The sequence below is a fragment of the Chelonia mydas genome, chromosome 20 (assembly GCF_015237465.2).
Source record: "Chelonia mydas isolate rCheMyd1 chromosome 20, rCheMyd1.pri.v2, whole genome shotgun sequence".
Classification (NCBI taxonomy): domain Eukaryota; kingdom Metazoa; phylum Chordata; order Testudines; family Cheloniidae; genus Chelonia; species Chelonia mydas.
Window position 1 is genome coordinate 13515190 of NC_051260.2, and position 17080 is coordinate 13532269.

The 17080-nt window shown below is 59.6% G+C and overlaps 1 protein-coding gene across 38 annotated transcripts in view; it reads left to right on the forward strand.

Moving 5' to 3' along the window:
* The first annotated feature begins 1233 nt into the window (after positions 1–1233).
* ADGRE5 (adhesion G protein-coupled receptor E5) overlaps positions 1234–17080 on the forward strand; it is a 42933-nt gene continuing 27086 nt past the window's right edge. For 20 of the 38 annotated variants that reach the window (XM_043532668.1, XM_043532669.1, XM_043532672.1 and 17 more), the window contains exon 1: positions 1355–1433. In XM_043532668.1, the coding sequence (XP_043388603.1) occupies positions 1370–1433 (64 nt within the window). In that variant the 5' untranslated portion in view covers positions 1355–1369. Of the gene's footprint in view, positions 1434–17080 lie in introns of all 38 variants that reach the window. The other 18 variants (XM_043532671.1, XM_043532685.1, XM_037887934.2 and 15 more) reach the window with 4 other exon arrangements.

Below are 17080 nucleotides of genomic sequence, written 5' to 3' on the forward strand. Positions count from 1 at the left end.
CCCCAACTCCGCAGTCAGACGTGACTCTCAGCCAGCCAGTAAAACAGAGGTTTATTAGATGCCAGGAACATGGTCTAAACAGAGCTTGTAGGTGCAGAGAACCGGACCCCTCAGCTGGGTCCATTTTGGGGGGCAGTGAGCCAGACAACCACATCTGCACTTCACTCCATGTCCCAGCCAGCCCCAAACTGACTAACTCTCTCCAGCCCCCACCCCCACCTCCCTCTGGGCTTTGTCCCTTTCCCGGGCCAGGAGGTCACCTAATCTTTTTGTCTTCAACCCTTTAGCTCTCACCTTGACGGGGGGAAGGGCCCAGGCCACCAGTTGCCAAGAAACAGGGTGTCGGCCATTCTCTATGTCCACACCCCTGCACACACCTACCCTCTAGGGCTCTGCAACGATCATAAGGGTGTATAGATACTTAAGAACTGCATAGGGGAAACTGAGGCACCCCCACAATATTCAGAGGAAACATAAGAACAGTCCTGCTTCGTCACACTGGGTCATTCTTGGGGCCATCTCAGGGGACGTGTCTGGGGGTAGGGGTGTCTCTGGTCGAAAGAAGGGTCCCCTGGGCCTGGGAGTTTAGAGCAGTGTCTGTGGTGCGTCAGATTGGATCGGAGCCCAGCTCATTGGTCTGCAACGCAGATATCCCCATATACACCGGACCCCTCCCTCCCAGCCAGCCTCCCTCAATGGCCTACACACCCCTCCATCCACTCACCCACCCCACCCTGCCTTCCCCACCTCCCTCCAGCCACACCCCCTGCCCCCTCCCTCGATCTATCCAGCCCCAGCCCCACGCACACCCATCCAGCCCCTGCCGCCATCCCGTCTTCAGGCGTTCCCCAGGCACCTCTCCCTCTGGTCTCCCCCATTGCTAACCCCAGGAAGGGGGGGCTTCTCTGCCCCCCAGTCTGCACCTCGGGCAGACACCCGCTGTAGCAGCCCCGGGGCACCCCGATTGGCCCATGTGGCTGCCTGGTCGGGGGCAGCTGTGTAAACGGAACCGAATCCATGCCCCGCCCCCTCGAGCCCCCCTGGGATGGGGGCTCAGCCCAGACCGGGGTCTGTCATTTAGTGGGAGCCCCTGGTTAAAATATTGCCCGCCCCTGCCTGTCAGCTGGCCCCCTTTTCCGACACCCCCCCCGCCTCCCCACACACAGCCCTCCCCCGATCCCGCTCTCCTCCCACCCAGGCTCCCCCCCACCCCGCCGGATCGCCAACCCCAGCAGAGAATAACTCCCCCCCGCCCCAGCCTTCCTGGGCGGGGCCCCCCTCCCCCATATAGCGGGCCCTGCGCTTGGGGGCGCTGCCCTCTGGCTGCAGCTCGGTGCGCGCCGCTCGCCGGATTCCCTCGCCCCACAGCATGGCCCCGGCTCGCCGCCTGCTGACCCTCGGTGAGCCCCCGATCCCGGCCCCGGCTCCACCAGGTGCTCGGGCCGGTCTGCTGCTTCCCGGGCGCGTTTCTGAGCTCCCCGGGTGTAAATGCCCGGGGAGTGACTCCGGTGTCGCTCCGCCGTGGCTGCCAGCGGGCTGCGGCCCCCGGTAGAGCTGGGATCTCCGCGGGCTGGGCTCCGAGTCCAGGGGCCAGAGCAGAGCTGGTGCCCGTGGGGGATGGGCCCGATTCTGACGCCACTTACTGTGGTGTAAATCCACGGGGGCGGATCCCCAGTTGGTGTATTTTGCTGCGTGGTCTCCCGGGGAGTGACGCTAATTTACAGCCGCTGCCTTTACAGGGTTGTGAGTGTGAGCGAGTGAGGGCAGGATCCGGCCCAGCCAGTGCCGGCTGGGGCTGATTCTCCCCTCCCCCTGCTGGAAAGCTGGAGCAGCTGGGCCCGATTCTGCTCCCACAAGTTTTCCCCTTGTGTGACGCCAGTGGAGTGACTCCTGGATCCCGTGCTGGTGTAAATGGGAGCAGGAGACTTGTCTCTGACGGGAGGCGGGGCAGGGATCTGCTGGGCTGCCCAGGGCAGTAGAGGATTGTGCTGTATGTCCGGCTGGGCTGGGCTCGTCTCTGACACCCTAGGGAGCAGCGTGTTACTGGGGGGGTGTCACAGGCTCTCCCATTCTGGCTTGTGTTCCAGAGAGAGATGATCCTTCTTTGACAGAGAGGCCAGCTGGTTTATCCAGGCTCCTGGCAAGATGGTGCTGGGAAGTGAACCCAGGAGTCCTGGCTTCTAACCGCCCTGCTCTAACCCACCAGCCCCACTCCCCTCTCACTGCTGGGAATAGAACCCAGGTGTCCTGACAACCAGCGCCGCCCCCCCCCCCCCCCCAGCTCTAACTACTAGACCCTGTTCCCTCAGGCTACAGAAGCAGGGTTTGTAAACTGATTTCCGGGGTGTGTCAGCTGGCTTTACACCAGGAGTGGAGAGGCACAGGGACCAGGTTTGAAAGCCCTTTGAGGACCCCTTTCGGGTCCCTTTTGGGGTGATCAGGCTTTGCACTTCCCCCAGGGCTGGAATCGTTGGGTATGAGGATCAGAGCGGGGGTAGGGGTGCTGGTGTTGTCTGGGGGCTGCCCCTCCGAACCCCTGGACGAGTCCCGAGTAGTTGATGACCGTGCAGAAGGCTGGATGCAGTTGCCTGCATGTGTCCTGGCTCTGCCCCTCTCTGAGCCTGATCCTGCCCCCACTGGAGACAAAGCCTGTAGTGTCAGCGTGTCCCAGGTGAAGGTGCCCCAAATGCCTCCCCTCCCTTCCCAGCTGTTCTGGTCACGGGTCGTCCTGGGTCCAGTCAGCTCCCTCTCCAAGCTTCATCCAGACTTGATCTGATCGTTGGGGGCAGGGGAAGTTCCAGGGTCACCTTCCCCACCCCCACTGGCCACTGATGCATCCGCAGTCGCATCCCCTTTGGGCTGTGGGTGGTGCTGGAGCGTGGGATCCACCTCGGAGCTGGGAGCTGCAGCATCAGGAGCTGGGTGCCTGGTGTCCCGGGGTTCAGAGGAGGCTGGATGGGGAGGGGGCGGGTTGGAATACGGGTCAGGGTCCTTTGCTTTGGGGTCTTCGAAGTCTTCGGCTTCCATATGAGGAGAGATTAATAAGACTGGGACTTTTCAGTTTGGAAAAGAGACGGCTAAGGGAAGATATGATTGAGGTCTATAAAATCATGACTGGTGTAGAGAAAGTAGATAAGGCCGTGTTGTTTACTGCTTCTCATGACGCAAGAACCAGGGGTCACCCAATGAAATTAATAGGCAGCAGGTTGAAAACAAACAAAAGGAAGTATTTCTTCACACAACACACAGTTAACCTGTGGAACTCCATGCCAGAGGATGTTGTGAAGGCCAAGACCATAACAGGGTTAAAAAAAGAACTAGATAAATTCATGGAGGACAGGTCCATCAATGGCTATTAGCCAGGATGGGCAGGGATGGTGTCCCTCGCGGTTGTTTGTTAGAAGCTGGTAATGAGCGACAGGGGATGGAGCACGTGATGATGCCCTGTTCTGTTCATTCCCTCTGGGGCACCGGGCACTGGCCACTGTCGGCAGACAGAACACTGGACTGGATGGACCTTTGCTCTGACCCAGTTGGGCCACTCTTATGCCTTTCACTTATCGGAGCATTTGCCTGGCTTTAGACGCCGTCAGGGCAAAAAGCAAGCCTAGGGTTCCTGGCTTCTATCCCCACAGTGGGAGAGGAGCGGGGTCTAATGGCTAGAGCAGGGGAGGCTGGGGGCCCGGACTCCTGGGTTCTATCCCCGCAGCTGTGGGGAGGGGTGTTGGTCAAGAGTTCTTGTCTAAGTGGCTGGTTGGGTGTTCAGTGCCCCGCCCCTCCGTGCGTCCTATGTCCTGGGGAGGGGGGAGTGCCCCGCCTATGACGAGAGCAGAGAAGCATCGTTTTCAGAAATATTTCTGTCCATGTTGTGCCAAGTGATTAATAAAATGAAGCATTCCTTGCCCTACTTGGCCCTGCCAGTCCAGCCGCCCTCTGGGGAAGGAGGAAGGGAGAGGAAGACATCAGTGCTGCCCTGGGTCTGTGCCCACCCACCTTTCCAGAGCTTTGGGGGGATCCAGTTTTCAATCCAGATTTAGGCTCCTGAAACGAGAAGCCTGACGTACAAAGGGGCTGCGATTTGTAAGCAGGCAGCGCCGTCTAGTCGAAAGAGTGTTGGCGTGGGAGTCAGAACACCTGGGTTCTTTCCACTGATTTGGCAAGTCACTTCCCTGCTCTGTCAGTTTCCCCACTTGCCTTTTGTCAGTTGAGACTGGGAGCCCTTTGGGGCAGGGGCTGTCTCTCGCTGTGGGTCTGTGCAGCCCTTGGCACAATAGGGCCTCCGTTTTTTTCAGGGCTGGTAGTTGCTGCCGTAATTCATTTAATAACGAGCATTCCCAGATCCTGCAGAATCTGGGCATAACCAGCCAGCTAGGCCAGCTATTTTAGGAGTCTTGATGTGGATTTAGGTGCCAGATTTTAGGTGCCCAGGTTTGGCACGTGGGTCCCCAGCTGGGGGCTGGATCCTGCGCTGCATGTTCCAACTAAGCTCCCGTTGGTGGCAGGCACTGTCCTGCTGGTGTGATGGGCTCAGGGTTGGATCCAGGAGTAGTTTGAGCTCCTGTATCCACAGTTATCTTTGATGCCTCCTTAGATCTGTGTGGCACAGCCTTGCTAGCAGCTGCTGTGTGGCACAGGTGCCTGAGTGGTTCAGGGGCTGCGCTGGCACGGGGAAAATCCAGGTTCAATTCTCAGCTCTGGCACTGAATCGCTCTATGACTCAGTTTCCACAGCAGTAAAATGGGGTGAATGGTTCTTCAGTTGCCTTGTCTGTTTGAGTCATATTGGCTCTCGAATCGATGCTGAGGGGCAACAATGGGGCCTTGGTGCCACCGCAGTATGGCTAATAAATACAAGCTGTGGCTTGTGTCTGCGATGGTAGGATTGGTGCCAGCCATTTGTTTGATCAGTGACTTTGTTTTTGCATTTGATTTCCTGGTTTCATAAAGTGTGTGGGGAGATAATGTGGAGCAAAGAGCCAGTGGGGCTGTCCTGGGTTCTCTTCCTGGTTCTGGAAAGGGAGTGGGGTCTAGTGGTTAGAGAAGGGAGCTGGGAGCCAGGACTCCTGGGTTCTATTCTGTGATGCAGCAGGGAGGGAGGAGTGTTGACCTGGGAATGTGGCAGGGGAGTTTCACTGGGGATGGGAGACCTGAGAGCCTGTAACCTGAGCCAGGACAGGGAGGGGTAGGTAACACCTCTGCCCGGGAAACTGGACAAAGGTTGCAGGAGAGAGCCAGCTGCGGGCGGGTTTGGTTTCAGTTTGGTGCTGGGTGGTGGAACGCAGGGAACCCCAGGGCTGGGGTCTAAGCTCCCTGCACCCCAGAAGGACTTGACTGAGGGGTCCTGGTTGTACCCACAAGCTCTGTTTTGGACTGTGTTCCTATTGTCCAATAAACCTTCTGTTTTACTGGCTGGCTGAGAGTCACAGTGAATACCAGGAAGAGGGGTGCAGGCCCCGGACTTCCCCACACTCTGTGACATATTCCCAGCTGCCATTTGCTCTGAGACAGTGGGTGAGTTGTCGCTCAGTGCCTCAGTTTCCCCACCTGTAAAATGGGGCTGGTGGCAGCACCTGTCTCAGCAGGTGGAGCCATGCGGGCTGTGAATGCCCATGTAGTGCTTTAGGGCTGGCCTGTCTCCTCTTTGGCAGGGGCCATCTTTCTGGTACAATGGGGACCCAGTCCCAGGCTAAGCGCTACCATAATACACTTACTACTAACTCCAGCCTTCTGGCATGTGGGTGCCCTTGAAAATTGAGACAAGCCCTCGAAAATCATGCGTGACTTGAAAAAGATAGTGAGATTGCAACTTTGGGTTCCTTGCGGTCTCGTAGCCCTCTGGGGTGTGTCCCATTTCTGAGCTCCACTCTGTCATCAGAAGGGTTAGAAACTTGCTTTTAAAGAGAGCCCAGATCCTCACAATCCCAGGAGTCCAGGAGTTGGGGCTTTCAGGAAAGCAACAACTGTCACAAGGCCGGTGGTAAAATTGCAAGTGTCGGCAGCGCCGTGATGCCCTTTCTCTCCTGTATCGGGACTCAGAGCTTTGGGAGAAGTGGCTGGCTGGGGGTCGGGGTGGGGATTGGTTGCATCTCCAGGGATTGGGGGGAGGCTGTGGGCTGGGGGAGGGGTGCCTCATATCTTGGGGGTGGGGGGAGTTGGCGGATGAGTTAACCTGGCCGGGGGGGAGGCGGGCACTGTTTTGCTGGGTGAGGTGTTGCACGGCTGATTTCGAAATCAAGAGCATAACAGAAAGGCGGGTGATGAGTTGTGGGGAAATGGTGACAGGTCTGGGAAAATGACGGGTCTCGTAACCGCTCCTCCTCCCCCCAAAAACCCCCTCGTCTTGTGCCAGGGCTTGCACCTGGGCGGAGTGAGCGTGAGCCAGCGTGGGCAGGGGCACGGGGGTGTTTTAAATTCTCCCAGGTCAGCTTGGCAGCAGGGCAGGCACCTCCCTGGCTTGGGGCTGGTGGAACTGATGACACAAGGGGCAGATCAGTGATGGATCGGGCCCACCTGGGGGAACCAGGCCCCGGGTGTGAGATGCAGGGGCTGGACAGAAATGCAGATACAGTATCAGGGGCACTTCTCCGGATCTCTGCACGGTTACTCAGTAGCAGCGAGATGCTGAGGTGATAGCGATTCCTGGAAACTACCCAGGGCAGAGGAAAGTACAGGGGGCCAGAAGCCTGGCTGGTGTGAACCGGCCTCCTTTCACTGAGCTCAATAGGGCTAGGCCGGTTTACAGCAGCTAGGGACTCCTGGGTTCTAGCCTCAGCTCTGGGAGGGCAGTGTGGTGTAGTGGTTACAGCAGGGGGGGCTGGGAGCCAGGACTCCTGGGTTCTAGCCCCAGCTGTGGGAGGGCAGTGTGGTGTAGTGGTTAGTGCGGGACTCCCAGGGCCGGGCCGGGGTTTGAAGCAGCAGCTGTTCTGGGCTCCTGAGGGGTGCAGAGACGGGGGGAAAGAGCAGCGCGTTTCCTGCCTCTTTAGAGGAGCGGGGACTTTCCAGGGGAAGCCGCGGGGATGGGGAGGGAGGGGGCGCTGCATCAGCTGCTTCCGCCCCCACCTAGGCCGGGTGCATGGAGGGGGCACTCAGCATCTGCTCGGCTGGGAACGCCGGGCCGGGGGAGACACTGCTTGGTGTCCGGCTGGGAATGTGGGACCCGTGGGGAAGCTGTTGCCTCCCAGGGGCCAGCAATCCCAGGAGGGAGGGGCAGGGGATTGCCTGCGGGGACGGGGTGTTCCCTGGGTAGGATGACACTAGGCTTTCACTCTGCGTCACCCGCCCAGCTCAGGGGTTCCCACCCTGACCCTCCAGAGAGTGGTGGGGCTGCTCCAGAGCTCCCACGTCCCGGGCAAACAGCACCTCACTGCACAGGTGGGCAGGTGGTTGGAGGAGTGGGGGCTGGCAGCTGACGCCTGGGTTCTATCCCCAGCTTGGGGAGGGGGCTGGGGGTGAAAGTGCTACCCAATCAGTCTGGGGTAAATGGCTGCTCTGCGGGAGGAGGTTACACCAGGGCCAGGATCTGGCTGAGTGAGTAGATGAAAGCCGTTTCTCCCTTACACAGATGTTACTCCAGTGAGGCCAGATCCCAGCTGGTGTAAACTGGCTGTCGCTCCTTGGGAGGCAACGGGGCCGGATCCCGTAGCTCCCATCGACTTCAATGCGCTTACCCCGATTCCAGCAGCTGAGGATCTACCCCAGAGCCCGATCCGTCCCGTGTGCTCTAACCCTGCTCTCAGAGGCCGGGGCTCTGCCCTCCTGGCCGTCCCAGGGCTGAGGTCACTGGGGCACAAGGCTCCAGTCTCAATAACCGCTGGGCACAAGGCACTGACCCTGCTGTGAACGTTTCTCCTGGTGACTCACGGGGCCCGGTCAGGAAGCGAATCGCGCAGGCCAGCACTCCCAGAATGCTGCCGTTCTGACTCCAATCTGCCCCCAGTGTCTCCGCTTGGCCCCATTCCACAATGGAGCCCTCGCTCCCTGCCCCTGTCTCCTCTGCCCCCAGCCGGGGCTATTTTCTGCCTCCAGCTGCCTTCTTTATTTCAGGGGCCTGAGTATTAATAGGAGACCGGGGTGGATTTGGTCAGCTGGCATCTAGCTCTGCCCACGTGTCCAGCGCCTGGCATTCTGCTCGGTGGGAAGGAAAGCGTGGGAGGGGGAAGGTCTCCATTGTTATCGGTGGGAGCCCAGCTCTCTCAAAAATCCGGCCCGATCCTCTTCTTATTGCCCCCTACATAAATCCAGAGTCACTCCAGTTATGCCAGTGATTTCACACTGTTCTACTAACCAGTGTCTGGTCTGGATATCACACTCTTATTACTTAGATTACAGAAACTCAGAGACCTCACCCAAGATTGGAGGCCCCTGTTGTCATCGGTGCTGCACAGACCCTGCCCAAGATATAGGGGTCCCTATTGTGGTGGGCGCTGCACAGACACCTAAGAGAGAGAGCCCCTGACTTGAAGAGCTTGCAATCTACACTGATAACGTGTTGGAGGAGAAACTGAGGCACAGAGGGGGAAAGTGACTTGCCCAAGGTCACCCAACAAGCCAGTGGCAGAGGTGGGACTAGACCCTAGGTGTCCTGACTCCTAGTCTTGTGGCCGAGCTGCAAGGCCGTGCTGCCTCCAGCCATTATGCCCTGATGTTACTAGTTACTCTAGATTCCCTCTGGTGTAGCCGAGATCAGAGTCTGGCCCCCTAAATTGGAATGGCTCCTCCCTATGTTCCCAGGGTTAAAAATGAGACAATGGGGTCAGGCCCCCAGCAGATGTAAAGTGACCCCACCGCTCTAATGGAGCGATGCTGATTGATGCCAGCTGGGAGCCTGGCCCACTGACCCCAGCTGCGCTACGGCTGACGGACCCCGGCTGGGCTCTGGACTGGTGCTGCACGCATGCAGATCTTAACCTTTCCAGGGGACACCTGCAGTCTAGTTGAATTCAAAGGCTGCCTTTCAGCTCCCCCCGCCCCGCCCTCCCCCAGCCAAATGCAGTGGTTTTACAACCGCAATGTGTCACCCCATTCGTGTGTTTTTTCCTCTCCGCTGTTGCTGAGTGACAGATCCACACAAACACCGAGGAGACTGACAGGGTTTTTGACAAGACCTCAGAATAAGGAACAGGCTGGGGCCGGAGGGCGGGGAGAGGGCCGTGGAAGGGACAGGATGCAAAGTTCTGGCAAAGGTACCAAGAGGCAGATTTGTAAAAGGTTTCGGGGCCAAATTCCCCAGCAGCCCAGACACCTCCTCTCCCCCCATCTTTGGATCTCATTGGACAATCCAGCTCTAAGGGCTTGTCTTCCCTAGTGAGTTAAGAGGAGACACAGCTCCCTCTATCTCAACCCCTGTCCACACCCTAACACCTAGTGGTTAGAGCAGAGGGGGCTGGGAGTCAGGACTCCTAGGTTCTGTCCCCAGCTCTGGAAGGGAGTGGGGGCTAGCAGGTTAGCACAGGGTGGGACCGGGAGTCTGGACTCCTGGGTTGTAACCCCACTCTGACACACCCACTGAGTGACCTGCCTGCTCATGTGGGCCTCAGTTTCCCCACGTGTGAAATGGGGATCATGATTTTGTTGCTCCTTGAGTGGAGTGCCCTTGAAAAGGGACTAAGAGAGCATCAAATGCTCCTGGCAAGGCTCCCTGGAGAATGGCTGGAGACATGGAAATGTCTGGCAGGGGCACCCAGGACGTGGTGGTGGGGAAATCCCCAGCTCTGCCCACTGGGAAACCGGGCCGCCTGCTTGGCTCCCCTGTCTGTCTCGCAGCTCTGGTCCATCCGTCTGTCTGTCTAACCTCTGCTGTGTAACGGCTAGACCAGCATTTCTCAAATGCGGCTGGATTTTTTTATGGCCACAGCAACCTCCAAAGCAGAGACGGGGGGGGGGGCAAAACAGCGGCCCCTCCCTGCAGTGCCCAGCTGAACAGCTGTTCCCGGGGGCAGCGCCCCTAGAGACACGTGGGGCTGGCGTGCGTGGCGCCGGAGGAGGCCCTCCTCAGTGGGGGCAGTGGCTGCGTCCGGTCGCCAGGACGCTCCCCTGGGCAGCTCCCCCCACCCAGCCGGGACTCTGCAGGTGAGTTCCCGACCCACCTTCCCCGGGGCGGGGACAAAGACGGGCTTGTCAGAAGGGCCATCAGCAGGAGTTGGTGGCCGCACTCTGAGGTGAGAACCCCTGGGATAGAGGCCCCGCCCAGTATAGGGCCCCCCAACTCCGTTCGGCTGGGCCCTGCACAGACCAGGCCTGAAATCGGGGTCCCCTGTTGCGCCGGGCACTGTGCAGACATGCAGTGGGCTCTGAGTCACTTTAGAAATAGGCTTGTGCTAAAGAGCTCGCAGTCTAATTGGACATGGGGCGGAAAGGGAAACTGAGGCACAGAGCGGGGCCGTGACTTACCCAAGGTCACCCAGCAGGCCAGTGACAAGAGTCGGGGAATGGAACCCTGGCGTCCTGACTTCCCCTTCTGGACCCTAGCCAACTCTGCCATGTTAGCGCCATTCTTCCCAGTTCCCTGTTGGGCTGAGGGCCCCCTCCCCTCTGCCCCCCCCCCCCCAGTGTATAGCTGTATAGGAATTTCCTGACCTAGCCCAGCTTGTAAAGTGATTGCTAACAAAGACAATGGTGATGGCTCCAGAGAGTCCAGGCCCCCTCCTCCCCCAGCTCTGTGTGACACGGGGCCAAAGTGCAGGGTGAAGAGAGTAATTAATGATGGTTAGAGGCCTGCAGCCTGCTCTGGAAAGGCCTTGGCTGTCCAGGGGGGTGGGCTGGCTGAACCACGGGCAAAGCGGCACCATGTCGTGGCTGGACCCACATCCAGTCACTGGCTGAAGCCCTGGGCAAAGTCTGAACCAGTCTGAACCAGTCTGATCCCTTGCCTGGCCTCTGGGTGTCCTCGCACACCCGAGCACTGGCACCCGGGTCCCTCCCGCCAATCCCCAGCCCATGGGTGTCCTTGCACACCTGGGCACTAGTGCCAGGGTCCCTCGCACCAATCCCCAGCCCCTGGGTGTCCTCACACACCTGGGCACTAGCACCAGGGTCCCTTGCACCAATTTCTGGCCCTTGTTGTCCTCGCACATCTGGGCACTAGCACCAGGGTCCCTCACAACAGCTGCCACAGCGCCAGGCTCCCTAGTGGGACAGGCTCTGTGCTCAGCACTTGTATCTGGGATGACCTCAGCTAGCCTTGCTAGCAACCTGCCCCACTGCAGCCCCTAACGGCTCAAGGCTTTCGACACCGCTTGAGTCATGCCCTTCAGAGAAGTGGGGGGAAGTAGCCAGGAGATAAGTGGCCTCGTGAAAAGGGAACGGATAAAATCCCTAGTTACCACCCGGATGTTTTCACAACAGAATCGGCCTGGGCACTTCCCCCAGATCCCACCGTCTCACTCCGTGGGAGTCCATGGGGCCAGCCCCCCAGCTGGGGTGACAGCCTTGCTTCATTGACATAGCAAACTACTGCCCCCCCCCTCCTTTCTCCCCCTGCCCCCACCCCGCCACTCTGCTTCAGGCCTGGGTGTTGGGTCTCTAGGTGCAGTCCATCTTTGGCCTTTCTACTGAGACTGGGTCAGGTCACTTCCTCTCTTGCATTAGGTGTATTATCGTAGTGGCTATAGATCCCCGACTGAGATGGGGCGGCCCATGCGCCGGGTGCTGCACAACCCTGTCTGTGCTCAGGGCCCTGCTGTGCCAGGTGCGACACAGACAGCCCTTGCCCCGAAGAGCGAGACAAAGGAAGGCCCTTGCGACAGATTTTTTTGTTGTTAAATCAATGGGAGTTAGACACCTCACTACCTTTACAAATCAGAGCCTTGTCCCTGTTTTACAAATGGGGAAACTGAGGCACGGCGGGTGGCAGTCACCTGGCCAGGGACTCTGCGGAAGAACCAGAGAGCTGAGTGCTGATCTCCAGAGTCCCAACCCGGCGCCTTAATCCCCAAACCACCCTGCTGCTCTGTGTCTTTCCCCTTTTGCAAAACAGATAGCAGAGTTTGTGCCCAGGCTCTCAACCTTTCCAGACCCCTGTGCCCCTTCCAGCGGTCTGATTTGTCTTGTGTATCCCAAGTTTCACGTCACTTAAAAACTGATTGCTTGCAAAATCAGACAGAAAAGCAGCACAGCCACGCTCCTCCTGCCAAATGGCTGACTTCATTTTCACCATATCATAAAATTAAATCAATTGGAATATAAATATGGTACTTACAGGTCAGTGGATGGTGTATAGAGCAGTATAAACAAGTCATTGTCTGTATGAAATTTTAGTTTGTCCTGACTTCACTAGTGCTTTTTCTGTCGCCCGTTGTAAAACTAGGCAAATATCTAGATCCGTTCATGTACCTTGGGAAGACCTGTGCGTACCCCTGGGGGCACGGGTACCCCTGGTTGAGAGCCACTGCTCTGTAAGAAGCGGGAGATGATGGTCCCGCCCTGCTTGGCACTGGGGAGGCCTCAGCTGGAGTCCTGTGTCCAGTTCTGGGCCCCGCGCGTCCGGGAAGATGTGGACACGCTGGAGAGAGGCCAGAGGAGAGCCACAAACATGATCCAAGATTTAGAAAACCAGACGTGTGCGGAAAGGTTAAAACACGGGGCATGTTTAGTCTTGAGAAACGACGACTGAGGGGGGAGCTGAGAACAGCCCTCAAATACATTGAGGGCCGTTACAAAGAGGACGGAGACGTTCACGGAAGGGCCTTCCTGCCCGTACGATTGCCGTGGTGGTGTAGCCCTGTCGGCCCCAGGATTTCAGAGACGGGGCAGGGGGTGATTTCTTTTATTGGACAAACTTCTGTTGGTGGAAGAGAGGCAGCTGTGGAGACCCCAGCCCTGGGGTGGGGGGGTTTAAGAACAGGTTGGACAAACCCCTACAAGGATGGGCTAGGATGAACTGGTCCTGCCTCAGCACAGGGGGCCAGCCCAGCCCTGCCTGTCTGATTGCACGAGAGCGGGGATGCTGCTAGGGGCCTGCGGGCCCCTGGGGCCGGGGCTGCTCGGCCGGGGGTCAGAAAGCCATGGGTCCCGTTGCAGACGGCCCCCAGCTGGTCCCAGCAAGCAGCTCCTGGGTTGGAATTTCAGCAACAGCCGGTCCCGGCTCCTGCCTGCATACCAGGGATTGGGTTTCATGCAACCGCAGAAAGCCTAGAGAGAGATTGATCAGCCGTGGCCGCCGGCCACCAGCCCCCAGCGCTGGGGGGGACTTGGCTGGCGTTTCCGGCCCCATCTGGGAAGCGGCACCCACTGCCAGGAGCCCGTGTGCGTCAGGGGAAGGGGGACACCCTGGGGGCAGCAGATTCCAGAGCAAACCACAGCTGAGCCTGCCTGAGAAACGAAGCCCAGACTGTGCCGAGCGGCTAAATCAAACCAGCTGTGCAGGCTGCCTCTGGGGGGCTGCAGGCCAGGAAATGGGGGGGGAGGCTTAGCCCCCATCCCACCCCCGCAAGGCTCTGTCATCTTAACCCCTTGTGGCCGCAGGAGGCACCATTCTCCTGAGGCCAGAACCTCTGGTTGTTTCTTAGAGTCCAGCTCCTGCACAGAGCAGAGCAGCCCAGCGGGGTGGGCTAAGGGGGGAGTGCCTCCGGCATGCAGAGGAGTAGGTTGTTATCCTGCAGTGGGGTGGCTACTGGGAGTGATGTGACGGGCACTCAGTGAACAGATTCGGGGGGAGGTCAGTCACCCCGGGGTAAGCCTGGTGCATTGTGACAAGGGTCTACGTGCCCCCTGCATGGCCCTGCTCCTGCACCCTGACCCCAAGGTGCTCTCCGTGCCCCTAATAGCCCCATTGACCTTCCCAGGTCTGCACAGGTGCAGCCGACTGAGCTGGGGCTAACGAGTCAGTCTGAGGATGCTGGATCCGGATGAGAGTTTGGCTCGTCCGCCGGTAGCCGGGCTGGCTCTGCCGGCTTGGGGTGCGTTCATGCCAGCGCTGAGAGCGTTGTGTGCCCGTCACTCCAGTCGGTGAATCTGCCTGACACACGTGTGTGTGCGTGTGGGGGCAGGCGGAGTCATTTTTCCAAAGCAGCCCCCGACCCCCATCAGCCCAGCCCCTCCCCCCTTGAGATGCCCTCCTGCCCCAGAGTTTGTGCCCAGACTGACGCCAGCCCGGATCCCTCCCTCCCGCCAGCAGCCCGGGCTCTGCGGTGGCTCTGATCCAGCACCCCAGGGCGATCACATGTCTGCTCGGCATGGAGGCGGGCAGAGATGGGGACTGTCTGCACTTTGTCTGGGGCCGCGGCTGTGGGAGTCGGGCAGCCCTTTCCATTGCGTCAGGGGGAGAATCACCCATTTGTCCCGGGATCATTTCTCAGCGCCAGCCTCTGCTCCTCCAGCGCCCCGGAGGTGGGGGGCGGCTCTGATTCCACCCCCCCAGACTGACCTCGGGGGTGGGGCATCCTCAGGGCTGGGATGGTTCCGATGGAGCTGTGTTGGGGGGGTCCCCGAGTGCTGACAGTCCGTGCAGGTTAGGGGGAGGGCACAGGGCCTGATCCATCCCACACTTACACCGTTTCCCAGCAGGGTTACTCCAGATTTACACCCCCACATGGGAAAGGAGAACGAAGAGCTTCTGTACAGGTGGTGGTAACTGGGCCTGGTTTACAATGGGGTGACTCCTGGGGGCAGTGAGAGGAGACTCTGCCCCCCACCCTGCACCCACCCCCCCCAGGCTGATGGTGCCAAGCGCCATGGGTCCCTTGGGGTGAAAGGTCTAGTCTGGGTGCTGCTCCCCACCCCCCCCGTCCCCTCCAGGCACCTCAGGCTGTGGGTCAGATCCCTCCCTGGGGTGACACAGCCAGATCTGGGCACGTCTCCTGGCCTCTGGGTCTCTGCCCCTCACCCCGCTCCTCTCTCGTTCACCTTCCTGCCCCCCTCCGCTCAGTGAGAGCCCAATCCTGACCCCCAGCCCTCTCCCAAACTTTCCACGCTCAGATTCCCCCGCCCCTCCCCCAACAGCCAGGGGTGTCTTTGCTGTGGCTGCCAAGGGGCAGGATCGGGGCTGTTTGGGGGGGGGGGGCAGAGCGAGGAGCCTTGGCCATCTGCACACTATCTCTTTAAGACCTCCTGACACCCCGCCCCCCCTTAATGTTCCTTTTCATCCCTTCTGCCCCCTGGGAAAATGTTCTTGGCCATTGGGAGGCAGCTGCTGGCCAAAGCATGGAGGGGCCAGATGGGACAAAGGGACAGTTATTCTGTGCGCCCGCCTCCGGCTAAGACATGAGCCTGAGACATTCCCGGGGGTGGGCAACATGGCTTATCGCCCCCCTTCCCCCCAGTGGGGCCCTAAAACATCAGGGGAGTCGGGGTGTGTCTGTGGTGGTGGCAGACCTGGAAGGGGGGCGCTGGATCGTACCCTGGGAGCACAGGAGATGGGATGAGTCCCCATCGTGTCTGGCGGGGGGGTGCTAGATCCAGGGTAGATGTGTTGGATCCAGAGAGCTGATGGCAGGGGGGCAGTTCGGACCTAGAGAGCAGGGGAGACAGGTTGGACCCAGGGGGTAGGTGGGAGTCTGGAGGTCTGCGAGGCCATGTGGGACCCAGAGAGGAGGGAGGTCAGTTTGGGGGTTCAGGTGGGAATCCGGAGTCAAGGGGGGGCAGGTTGGATTCAGGGGTCCAGAGGGGCCAGATGGGAATCCAGGGGGCGGGGGAGTTCGGGTCACTTGAGTGCCTGCATCAGCTGTTGGCCGAGGTTGTTCCAGGATTCACGGCTTCCCAGCACTGTGGGAGAGGACGGCACTCACTGGGAGTGGTCACCGCCCAGCTGTTGCCACCTGAGGGGACAGCCTGGGGGTGGCGCGATACCCTGGCTCCTGCCGGCTACAGGGGACTCCAGGGGCAGCAGCAGCAAGCCCTGGTTAAAGTGCTGGAGTATTATTATTGCAGTCCTGGGCTGACCCAGCAGGGGGCGCTGTGGGGAGTGGGGTGGGAGCTCCCAGCCTCTCCAGATCCAGCCTTGCCCAGCAGGGGGCGCTGTGGGGAGCGGGACGGGAGCGCTGGCTGTGGGATACTCGGGGAGAGGGAGGACTGATTCCCTGCTAAGAGGATTGAACTGGGGCTGGTGGGGGGCTGCATAGGGGATTCTGGCCACGTCCCTAGGGGGGTAGAGGGGGCAGGGCCCCACAATCACTCCTCTCTGGGCAGTCACGGCAGCTCTTCGCCGGCAGGAGGGTTTGAAGTATTCTCCCTCCGTTCCGGCCTGGCTGGTGTTTGAGCAGCAGGGAGGGTCCTGGGGGCTCCTTGTTCCTGCATCTGATGCTACAGCAGGCTGCCACTGTGTGTGAGCATACGTGTCTGTACCTCTGTGCCCGTGCATGAGTGTGTGGCACACGTGTGTGCCCGTGCGTGGGTGTGGGCGCACCAGTATGTACATCTGTACTTGTCCACAAAGGTGAGCACACGTCTCCACGTTTGCATGCATGCCGGAGTGTGCGTGCATGGGAACACGAGCGTGTGCAGTGTGCGTGCCTGGCGTGTGGGTGATTCTCCTGCTAAGGCACTATGGGGACTTGGGGGACAATTGAGGGACCGGACCCAGCCCAGGCATGGACGCTGGGGCTGTGGCCTTGGCGTGGGGCTGTGGGGCCCCCTAGTGGCTGAGGCTGTGCAGTGCCACTCTGTGGACACAAAGGTTCGATGGGGGCGGGGGAAGGTGTTGGGGGGCTGGCCTGGCCTTGGGGATCAGGTCCCCTGTGCTCCAGTCTAGCCCACGATGGTGGAGACTAAAAACTGCTGGCAGGCGTTGTATGAAATGAGTTTGGCCCTGCTTCCAAGCTGGGCATCAGGACTCCTGGGTTCCGGCCCAGCTCTGGGATGAGGGGAGTGGGGTTTAGAGGTTAGAGTGGGGACTGGGAGCCAGGACTCCTGGGTTCTGCCTCCAGCTCAGAGGGGAGGAGAGTAGGGTCTAGTGGTTAGAATGGGTGCTGGGAGCCAGGACTCCTGGGTTTTCTCTCCAACTTGGAGGGGAGGGGAGTAGGGTCTAGTGATTAGAGCAGGGGTAGGCATCAGGACTCCTGGGTTCTATTCCTAACTCTGCCCCCGCACCAATGGACCATCTCAAAAGAAAGGCCTCCAAGGGGCCAAAGCCCTTCACCCTGGGTGGG